Source organism: Hibiscus syriacus, unplaced genomic scaffold (assembly GCF_006381635.1).
Source record: "Hibiscus syriacus cultivar Baekdansim isolate YM2019G1 unplaced genomic scaffold, ASM638163v2 tig00110556_pilon, whole genome shotgun sequence".
NCBI lineage: Eukaryota > Viridiplantae > Streptophyta > Magnoliopsida > Malvales > Malvaceae > Hibiscus > Hibiscus syriacus.
Window position 1 is genome coordinate 4,007,461 of NW_024062779.1, and position 12,026 is coordinate 4,019,486.

Genomic DNA, 12,026 nt, shown 5'->3' on the forward strand with positions numbered 1-12,026 from the left:
CTTAACAGTAAGACTAGAAAATACAATAAAAGGAAAAACTAAGAAGAATAAAAAAGATCAACGGTTGGCCAGAGACCAACGCCGCCACCACTAGTGTCGAGAATAGTTTTCTTCAATTTCAAAGAGTTTTACAAAACAGTCTTTTCCCCCACATCCCTTCCTTGTTTTTCTTCTTATGAGGCCAATACTTTGGCAGCCGATATTAAAGAACTACCCATTTTTGAACTTCCATGTTGATGGTTAAAAAAGAAATTACAATAACAAGTTAACGGCCACCACTGGAGCAAGTAGTAGTAGTAGTTTCTTGATTTACTTAACAGGATGATCATCTCATTAAAAACTTCTGAATATTCTCTCTTTTCTTTTAATTAAATATTTATTCAAAATTTCAGTCGACACAAAATAACCTGGGAGACTTCCCATAAGTGAAAGTATCCAACTAGTGTTCAAAACTAAATCTAAGGCACCAGCAAATCGAGGCTAAGCCTAGTCAGAAGCATTGTTCACAAATGTTACAATAACTGGATGCTGAGAGGGAGATGGAGGATCTTCTAGCCTACATAACACATCTACTACACCAAACACTGCCAATACTTGTGAATTGCTAAAACAGGATGCAGGGAACATGCGTTAGTCCAAATCAAGAAACTCCATTCTTTTCCTCATTGTACCTTTGAGATCCGTTGCCTCCCTTTCTGCTTTCTGTGCCTGCATATGTATCAATGCTTTTTATTCATGACACTCAGAATCCAACCATAAATACTTCACAACATATATTTATATAAGAAAAAACTAGATTTTTGCCAAAATCAGAGTTTCCATCTGTAAAGAACAACTATCTGGGAGAAAATATAGACCAATAAGATATTTTAAATAATTGTGTTTGAAGATTTAGTTCAAAAATACACTAGAAATCTGTGTATATACAATAAAATCATATCTGAAGCATTATGAAAATGAAGCTGTTGATAAATAACTCCAACAGTAGGAACCATGCCAGTCCCAACCCAAGCATTATGAAAATACAACCAATTTCTTATGAACTTCAATTCTTCTAATGGTCAACTAATCAACAACAAAATTAACCACAACATTGACAAACATAACATCAAAAGAACCAACAGACAATCACAAACATCTTACTTCTATTATCTGTGAAGACTACTCAAACAAAAGTTTTTCCATGAATGATAGATGGTTAGAATTGTCGTAATCTGGTCTTCCTTATTAGAAACATCAGAATTTATGGACAGCAACATAGGAAATACCTGATTAAGCTCCCATTTGACCAATATCAGTAAACAACAAAATTATTCACAGCATGACCATCATCTGCCACCATCATCAAGTTGAAGATCGATGTGAATGCTTAAAAGTTAAATGTATCTAAGAAACTGAATGCCTTGATCTCAAAGGTTATCAATGTTACTCTCTAGTTTTTCTACATGGCAACACTTGTCCCAATATAAGTTTAAGAAGCTTGGGGGGGGGGGCAAAAGAAGATTAAGCCTAACTTATGGGGTATTCAGTGAACAAAAAATTTCTCAGGGAAACTGTTATATTGTCGCTAATGAACACACATAATTCATAGAAATAAATCAAAGAATGACTCTCACCCTTCTTATTTCTGCAACAGAAACACGAGTCATATGCGGAGGAAGATCCTCTCTCTCCAAATCCTAACAAATAATATGCAAATTATAGATACCAACATGGGATTACAAATTAAAAAGGCTAATGAGAATCAATGAAACTAGATAACTCAAATAAATCATACCAGTTCACCAATCAAGACAACATTCTCCCCACGGATTACATATAGACCTAAAGGGATGTCACAGTAAAGATTTCCAACTATAACTCTTTCACAAGCACCCTCAAGAACAGCATTGGCTGAAACATATTTAAAATTGTCAGGAACAGATAAAACTGGTAGGCATGTCAGGTCCAGAAGGTTAGGTGACAAGAAAAATTACCAAATTGGTCAAATGAACGTAATGTTCCCATAAGCTTCCGACCATCTCGCAGCAGCACTAAAAGTGTTCCTGCATCATATATGGAAGAGTAAGATATCAGCAACTGGAAACACAAAATAGTCTCAAAACATATGTTTGAACTTTGACTCAAATACCACATCTAAATGTTCTAACAGAGTTCTACTTCTATTCTTGGCAGCAATGGCAAGTAAAATAAAAGGAAGTCACGAAAACTTATAAACCCTGAGACAATATTTGGAAGCTCCACAACAATGACTATCAATCAATAAAAATAGTCATGCAACTGGCCAATTCCTTGAAACTTGAAAATGTTTCAGTTTTCTTCCACAACAAATCCCAAAGACTAATCCACGTCCTACTTAACTCTAATAGAATTAAATCAAACTTTTAACAAATGGCTTCTACTAATTATTATTGACTATTAACTAATATCTGCAATGGATTGCAGAATCATAAACAATTAAATGAAGAAGCCTGCATAAGAATAAGCATACAACTAGTTATTCAATGACCCATCAGCATATAAACATAAGACAGAACAACTACACCTACTAGAACAACTCAAAGCCAATGCCAAAAGAAAAAATATATTTGCAGCAAAGAATAAATCTCGGGACACAATAAATTTAACAGAAAAAACAAAAGAGATAAAGAGCATACTGTCAAGATAACTGGCAAGAGAAGTAGAAAGGTAGATATCTTCAGGGCCTGCCCACGACATTGATCACCTTTTTTTTTTCGGTCTCTCCAAAAAAAACCTAAGCAGAAAATAGACCTTTCAAATACCAACTATCCAAATATGAAATATGGCATTGGCTATTGAGAATTCCCCTTTTATAATCTACCCCGAACTCCAAAAAGTTAACAATATAAAACCCCTCCAGAAAAACAAAAGCAACCCAAAGACGTAAATATCACGAATTACTCAAAATCAAAGATTCTTATAATCCTAGATTCAAGAAGAAGAAGAAGAAGAAACCCTAAGTGGAAAACCCTCGCAAGTTAAGAAATTGGGGTTTGTTTTTCTCTTCCGTTTTGAAGGGACTAAGTGGTGTTGGAGTAAAAAAATATATATCAGAGCACTCAGATCCAATCTCGCCAGAAGAGAGAGAAAATTGAGAGAAAGCCCGAGAAAATGCGGGAAAATTAGAGACGGATGGGAAAATGGATTGGGGATTATGTCGTGGAGTTTAACATGGCGGAATTTGGTTTCATTTTAGGAATATTTTGCTGCTAAAAGCTTTCAGTTTCCCTTTTTCCTTTTTAATTTTATTTTGACATAAAATTCATCCAAATGCCTAAATCAATTATAACTCACAACGTCTACGGTATCAATAAGTATCAAAATCAGTTTTATTAAAGTGAACTAATTAGTATAATATGTTTTTTAAAAGTTGAGTTGAACCTTTTGTGTTGTCCATTCAATGATTCGATTACAAAATATATATAAACTTTTGAACCAGTAGTAATCACATGTATAACTGAGCTATTTTACATGTAAAAATTATTAGAAAATAGGATAAATTTGTTGATCATTGCATGTTCTATCACAATCTTAAATAATAATTCATATGATTTTTATTCAATTGATGTTTCTAAATTATATTTAATCATCCTTGTATTGAATTTAAATTATTATTTTTTATGATTAAATTAAACATGAAATAAGATTCGATAACACGTGACTGAAAAACGTGGTTTGTGCATTTTTTGGCTAATGATTAAATCTACCATGAAAACCCAAGCAGAACTTACACTCGGAATCTGTCTTCACCCATTTATATTCAGCTTCACTCTCTCTCAAGGGTTTCATCTTCATTATTTGGCCCTCTGGGTGATTCTTTGTCTTCTAAATATTTCTTCATGGATGATGCTCGAGAAGGGTTTTGATTGCAAATCTTTTTGTGAAGCATTAACCTCAAAAGCTGTTGAATGGTAAAAAAAAATCTGACAGTTTCGCAGTTACTTATAATGTTTATAATATAAAAAATACGTCTCTGCTTAATTTACCTTCTCCATTTTTTATTCCTGCAGTGTATCACTCAAACTCGGTGCAGGTGAAAACCCACCGCTGCAAACAAACATCTTCTTCAAGAGGGACGAAATGGATTTCATCCCGATGAATTTCTTCTTATTTTGGGCACAAATGTCTTTGCATCTGCCGAGGATAACACTGACGGTTCGATCAATGTCTTGTTGGTCCAATTTATCCACCCAATCACTGCAAATTGCATTGCTAATCCTCCTATCAACTTCTAAGCTCGATTGACAATTGAGAAACATACCCAATGGTAGTTTTGTCAGTTCCTTTTATCACCGGAAGCGGGTTTTCGGGACAAGAGTTTGGTTAATTCCTTTTCTATTTTCCCGATTTCTTCGGGGGTAAATTCCTGTAAATACTCGGACGAAGACGGCTCTTGTTCCTCTTGAATGTCGAAGGGATTTTGTCGGTTGACGCTCGGGATGGAGGATTTCGGGAATGTCATTATTGTTACCAGATGTTCCTGTTGCCAACAATCCATGAGGCCAATCGCTGAACTCTTGCCGAGACTCTTGTTTCGTGTGTTCTATCAGAGAAAACAACAAGAAACGACATGTCAAACACTAAGTTGAAGATATCATGTGCGACATGCCCTACTTGTCCCATGGCATTATCAGGGTTATGCTTTGTAGATTTTAACGACAAAGACCATGGATGTATCAAAAGACTTAGATCCCTTGTCTCTTATTTTGGTTTTAAAATACAAGTTTGAAGAATATTATTGGGAGAAGTTGAAGTGAGAATGGGCCCCTGTTAAACAAGCATAAGGGACAACTTACAAATCAGTGTTTTCAACAATATTTCACGTTCATTCCTATTGACTATAACTGAAAAAATATGTGATTCACATAAGAAACGAATTCAATTGATTTATATAATAATTTTTTAATGATCTTAACGTGATTAGTATAGTGTAGTATATATGTTATGAATCTTTCTTAATTATTGACAACGCACACATATCTTCAGACACAGTTGTCTGATCCTAAGATCTCTAGGATCTTTCTTAATTATAGTGTAGGATATATAATATTGGAACCAACCTAAAAGATTAAAATATCCGAGTTAATGCAAAAGAAACCTAAAAGTTAATGAATTTTGTTGTGTTTTAAACATTAAAATTATGGGTTTAAGGTTTTTTGTTTTATTGGACAATTTTTTTAACTTAATTTTGTAAACATAAGAAGAAGAAAGAAGAAGGAAAATTGTCAAACATGTTGAGTTAGCTAGTTTAATGCGTCACATTATCTTTTATAAATTAAAAAATATAAAATACATTTGTTAATCACCTAATGTAAAAAATGTATCCGAAACGTCATGGAAATAATACACCAAATACGTGCATTATGAAATCCAAATTAAAGGGGAACCTAAAAATGAAAGTGTAAGTTCTTATTGTAATTATATTTACATTATTTTTAACGATTACTAATTTATATATTATTGAGAATAAAAAATTATAAACAAATAATTATCTTAAATATGTAGTGAAATCTCATCTCATCATCTGTTTTCGGTCCAACACGTGTACCAAAGGGGTCGGGTTGAATAATGGCAACTACCCGCTCGTTTCCCTAACCCAGGCCCGCCGTTTGAATAATATAAAAAATCCGTTTTGATGATATATTTTTTAGAAAATAATCTCAGTGACAAAAAATCCCATATAATATACGATTTTAACAAACTCTTTCCATATTTGCCAAAATGACCAACAAAATCGCAATATGATCGCTAATTCGCAACGCGATCTCCATTATCGCAAATCAGTTTCCAGATTCGCAACGCGATTATGACTATCGCAATGCGATTTTCCAATTTCGCGTTGCGATTTTCACAATTCGCAATGCGAATAAGTAAATCGCAATGCGAATTTGGAAAATCGCAATGCGATACTGACTTTCGCAACGCGATTCTGACTATCGCAACGAGATAATACAGAATTGCAATGCGATTTTCAAAGTTCTTAACAGGTTTTAGTTTCGCAACACAAATATTTTGGATATATATCTACGTAACAACAACAACTCATAACCTAAATCCCTAAATCGCAACTCATTCCATCTCCATCTATCACTCTCTCCGGCGACATCCGTTCCTATATCCGTTCCTACATCCTTCCCCATCCGGCAACATGTTTTAGTTTCGCAGCTCGTTTGTTTAGTAAATTAATTTACAACCATGAAAATCATCTAATGTTGATCATGTTTGGATAGATTTGTATTTTGGAGGGTCATGGGAGAATGCTCATGGTGTTTTACAATATATGCCTTTACCCATGAATCTTCAACTAAAACTGTCATTAAAAAAGTTAACTTATGAAACTCTAATGTTACGTGTTTCAAAGAAATTGAATTTAGAGCCCCTAAGTGGATTTAGGCTATCTTATCAGAGAAATAGTAAAGTTTATTTGTTAACCGACAATGAAGATGTTGAACGATTCATTGCTTACATTAGTGTTTCAAGTGATGATGTTACATTGTATGTTGTTGAACCTAGAAGTAGTATTGTTGGGTCAGTAGCGGGTAATAATCAACTAAGTTTTTCTCAAAACCCACAACCTTTCTCTAATCCAAATCCCAATCAACTTTCAGCACCAAATTCCGGTTTTCGTATTGACCAGTTAGACGATGATGAGCCAACAAAAAAAAATTGTGAGTACTAGTCAGTATTCGAAATTTGATCTTAGTCAATACCCGGACTTTGATTTTGGTCAATACTCAGATTTTGATGATGTTTCAGAAGAAGAAACAGACCCTGCGTGTAATGATTTTGATATTGGTCAATACCCGAATTTTGATGATAAAATAAACGTTGCCGAGGAAGATGTTGTTGATGATAATGAGGAGGAAATTACGACTGTGAATGAACATGTTGAACATCCATTCTGTAATTCATATAATCCTGAAGAAGAAAAAGAAGAAGAAAAAGTCCCCGAAGAAAAGAAAAAGAAGAAAATGCCACGGGAGTATAACTGGAATATGTCAGAATTACTTCAGATACTGGAAGAAGAGTTGGTAAAGAAAGCAGTTGATTGTTACACAAAAGTTATTCGTATCAAGAAAGATGTTTGTTTTGATACAAAGGAAGACTTGAAGATAGCTTTGTATACGAAATGTATGGAAGATGGCTATCAACTAAAAGTTAACAAATCAAGCAAAGATCGTTTCGAAACAAGGTGTATGATTGACAAAAATTGTACGTGGCGTATGATTGCAAAGAGGATAAAAGATGGCGAAATGTTTCAAGTTAGGACTTTTATTGATAAACATACATGTTCAAGAACCTAAGTTTTTCCTCACCATAGACAGGCAAACAAAAAGGTGTTGGGCGGTTTTCTGGCTGAGTTAATGTTTTTGAATGGCAGAGTATATCGGGGACATGAAATTATGACTGACATGAATGCTCGGTTCAAGATTAGTATATCATATTCTCAAGTTTGGAGAGCCAAATGTTATGCCTTGGAATTGTTGAGGGGGTCGCCAGAAGCATCGTTTGCCCAACTGCCGGCTTATTGTCACAATTTAAAGCTGAAAAATCCTGGGTCGGTAACTCATATCAAAACAGATAGAGATGGACGCTTTGAGTTGCTGTTTATCTCCATTGGTGCTGCGGTTAGTAAATCAATATAATTTTGTTGACTGATTTTTGTTAGTTACATGCATTTCACATTGTGTATATTATTTTGTAGATTCGTTCGTTTATTACTTGCATGCGCCCAGTTATTATAGTTGACGGAGCACATTTGAAAGGTCGATACCTTGGAGTAAACTTATTAGCAGTAGTCATGGATGCTAACAATGGGATATTGCCAATAGCGTACGGGGTTGGCAAATCTGAAACCTCTGATTCATGTACATGGTTTATGGGGTATCTTAGGGATTGCATAGGTCCTATTAGCAATCTGAAAATCATATCTGATAGGGCAAACTCAATTGACAACGCTGTTAGAAGGTGTTTCCCAGATGCTTTTCATGGACTTTGTGGTGTTCATTTGTATAGAAATCTAAAATCAAGGTCTGCTGGTATAAAAAAGCACAAATGGACATACTGGAAGACTGTAAAAGCTTATCGGGAAATGGATTTCAATAAGCATATAAACTGTTTAAGACGTGTTTTGCCTCAGTGTGCTCAAACACTAGAAGATGTTGGGTTTGAAAGATGGTCAATAGTACATCAACTTGGAGCAAGATATGGTCTCATGACATCTAATAGTGCAGAATCAATCAACGCTCTAAGTCGTCATTCCCGGAAATTACCCATTACTATGTTAATGGAGTTTTTTCGAGCCTCTATTCAACAGTGGTACTACAAGAAAAGAAACCATGCATGTATTATTTCTTTGAATTCGTAACTTATCATATATTTTACTAAGTATTATTTATTTAAATTTACAGGAACATTGGAACATCGTGTTACACCATGGACTGAAAAAAAGATAATGAAACGTGTTATGAAGTCAACGTCATGGAGAGTTGAACCATGTTCAAACACTTTGTTTGAAGTACTGGATAATAACTTAAATGGGCTTGTCGATCTAAATGCAAAGACGTGTAGTTGTATGAAATGGCAAACATCTGGTTATCCGTGTGGCCATGTTATAAAAGTTGATCTTCATCTAAACCAAGATGATTCAAGCGCATACGCTATGGATTGCTACACTACAGAAGTATATTGATAGACTTATGCCGAGATTGTCTACCCTATTCCACATCCTTCTGAGTGGGACATACCAGATGACTTACAAACAGTTTTGCCACCAGCCATGGACAAAAGGCTACCTGGCCGACCAAAAATTCACGATCGTATACCGTCTAAGGGTGAAGAGAAGAAGAGATCGATATGTAGTCAGTACAAGGAAAGTAGTCATACAAGGTTGACATGTGGATCACCAATGCCATCACAATCATCTTTTCCTCTACCAAAATATGGATCCTCATCAAAATCCAAAGCTCATATGGTGTCAAGCAAAAGGCAATCAAAATCGCAATCATCTTCAAAATCCCAATCACAACCGGCTTCACCTTTTGGGACTGTTAACTTAGGTGATTTTTAAATGCAAACGTTGTATTATGTGTATTTTATGTGTGCACTTTTAACATTTTCAGTTAGGCATGTATTAGTAACTTGAGTTTGAACATTGCTATGATCTGTTCAGTTGTTATCACTTATTAGACATTCATTTAATTATCGCAACGGGGAAATCGCAACGCGAATATGACTATCGCAACACGGAAATGACTATCGCAACATGGAAATGATTATCGCAACGCGGAAATGACTATCGCAACGCGGAAATGACTATCGCAACGAGAGAATCGTAATGCGAATTGAAAATCGCAATGCGAAGATGAAAATCGCAACGTGAATTTAGTTTCGCGTTGCGATTTTCATTTCGCATTGCGATTCTCTCGTTGCGATAGTCAGTTTCGTGTTGCGATAGTCTGTTTTTCCTTCATTATAATGCAGATTGAAAATCAACAAATCAACTATTACATTTCAATCAATTAAACAAGCACAAATAAGAATTATGTACACATCAATTAAACAAATCAACATTTACAAATCATCTTTTACAAATCAATTAAACAATCAAAAAATAATAATAATTCTTATTTCCTCATCAATTATTGAATCAACTTTTGCACCCATACATCAATTTCACGCAACTCACTTAAGGATTAACCTGCAGAAACCAAACATTTGCTCAAACAATACTTACTACACATCTAAAACCTACAAACAGCAAATTATTGAATTCTAGGTACTTAACCAAACATTTTCAAACCAAAAGGAGTATATATGTTAACAAAACTTGCATTTGACTTACCAATTGTTTATGGATACTTTCATAACGCGGATGCAGGTAGGCAGCGTCTTGAATATATCGCTCTAGTCATATAATGCCGAATCCACAAGCATACTGAAGCTCTATCTCTATCGGTGGGAGGTAGAAACTCTATGCTTCCTGTCGTCAAACGCGCCAAGCACATGCATACGAGAGGACCACAATCCCCTCTGGCTCCTGGCAATTGTTGTGGCGCGGTCTCGTCTCTGACAACTGTAACATTGAACTTCTTTGGTTTCTTGTGTCCAGAATAAGTCCAATAATTAATCGCATCCAAGAATTTAGCCAAATGAGAACTCCATCCCTTAATAATATCTCTCAAATCAGACAATGATATGTAATTTATCATGCTGTCATATACTATTATCTTCAGGGATGGGAGCTGAAGTTGGACGAGAAGCCAATGACGACGTTCCAAAACAGGGATAAACACCTGCAATCATAAGTAATAATTCATTTATTTGCGCACTTATTTATAAACACCTTTAAAAAAATTTAAAAATAAATACTAACCTTATCGACCTCCCACCATGCAGGATAAAGTTTAGCTTGTCCATTGCCCAACACAAATTATTCATCTCGTTGATTCTTCAAGTGAACTGTGTGAAAAGCCGCCGGCATAATTGTATATCGCGATTTTTTTTTATTTTTCCAAAGTTTCCTTATTATTAGAAGACGTGACACCCACACATCGATATGATGTTTTACAAAAAAACATATATTAGTGAATTACATAGATTTTTTAAAAAATTAATCAAAATCATATATAAGAAAAATATAAGACTTACCTCCCCCATCGAAATAGCCACTGTCTTCAACCCCTAATAACACACCCCACCAAGACCGATTAAACAACAAATACATATCATCGTTGAGTTTGCTTATGTCAGTATAACACCCCTGGCTCTGCTCATGTAGATAAAAATCAACTGCGGTCTTAGCCCAAAGGGTATTATCCAGAATTGTTTCTGGTAGTTGTCTCCTCTCCACATCAGATACCGGAATGGTACTGGTCGGTAACTCATACGAGAGCCAACTCTCATCCATCATGTTCGGCAACGGTGGAGGTTTCTCAATAATTCGACATATTACCCCATGTGAATCGGGCTCTGGAATGGTGGGAGGGACCTCTTCAACGATGACAGTGGCCTCTTGAACGGTTGGAGGAGACTCTTGAGGGATGATAGGGGCCTCTTGAACGATTGGAGAGGACTCTTGAGGGATGACAGGTGAGTCGGGCTTCTTCTTGCGGAATCTTTGCACTATTGGGGTGAACGGAGACGTAATAGCACGTGCACGCCGTCTGATGCGTGAACTCCGTCGTGCAAGAAAAACCCGACGTAAAGCATCCACCTTATTGGGCCGCTAAAAAAAATTAATACATAAATCAGTAAATAAACAGACATGATATTAAACAAAGACAAATATGTTTCAAACTTGCATTGTATTCACCCAAGCCATTATTCTATCATAGTTCACAAAATGCATCAGATAACATTTCAGAAGTAAGCACATATATAAACATTTAAAAGGACAACATATATAAATATTCCAGAAGAAGAATAGAATCTGAAACTTAAAATCGCAACACGAAACTTAAAATCGCAGCGCGAAAATGACTATCGCAACGCGGAAATGGCTATCGCAACGCGAATTTGACTATCGCGACGAGAGAATCGCAATGCGAAATGAAAATCACAACGAGAAAATCGCAACGCGAAACACAAATCACAATGCGAAACTAAATTCACGTTGCGATTTTCATTTCCGCGTTGCGATTTTCATTTCGCATTGCAATTCTCTCGTTGCGATAGCCATTTCCGCGTTGCGATAGTCATTTTCGCGTTGCGATTTTAAGTTTCGTGTTGCGAAAGTAAACTATTCTTCTTCTGCAAATTGAAACTTGAATGGATTGCATTACTTCAACCAAAAGACAAAACCAAAAACAAATAATAACTTCACAGGGTTAAAGAATAAACATTTTAGCAGTATTGGCAGCAACCGAATGAATTTACTAAGCAATCTAAGTGAAATGGTTAATCTAAGTGAAATTACGAGTAAATTTATCATCAAGTTAAATATGAAAAATCTTAAACTTACCTCGTTGCGTAGAGTATGAACCTCATTCTGCAACAATGCTACC

The 12,026-nt window shown here is 35.4% G+C and overlaps 1 protein-coding gene and 1 pseudogene across 1 annotated transcript; both read right to left on the reverse strand.

The window, feature by feature from the left end:
- Window positions 1–432: 432 nt before the first annotated feature.
- Window positions 433–3,276, reverse strand: LOC120131481 (sm-like protein LSM1B). Its single transcript, XM_039148468.1, has 5 exons — window positions 2,658–3,276; window positions 1,977–2,045; window positions 1,778–1,893; window positions 1,617–1,679; window positions 433–708 (listed from the first exon to the last, which is right to left on the reverse strand). Exons 1-5 carry the CDS (start codon window positions 2,716–2,718, stop codon window positions 631–633), a joined length of 387 nt encoding a protein of 128 aa, XP_039004399.1. The 5' UTR covers window positions 2,719–3,276; the 3' UTR covers window positions 433–630.
- Window positions 3,277–3,787: 511 nt separating this feature from the next.
- On the reverse strand, window positions 3,788–4,483 carry LOC120131874 (annotated as a pseudogene).
- Between the last annotated feature and the right edge of the window lie 7,543 nt (window positions 4,484–12,026).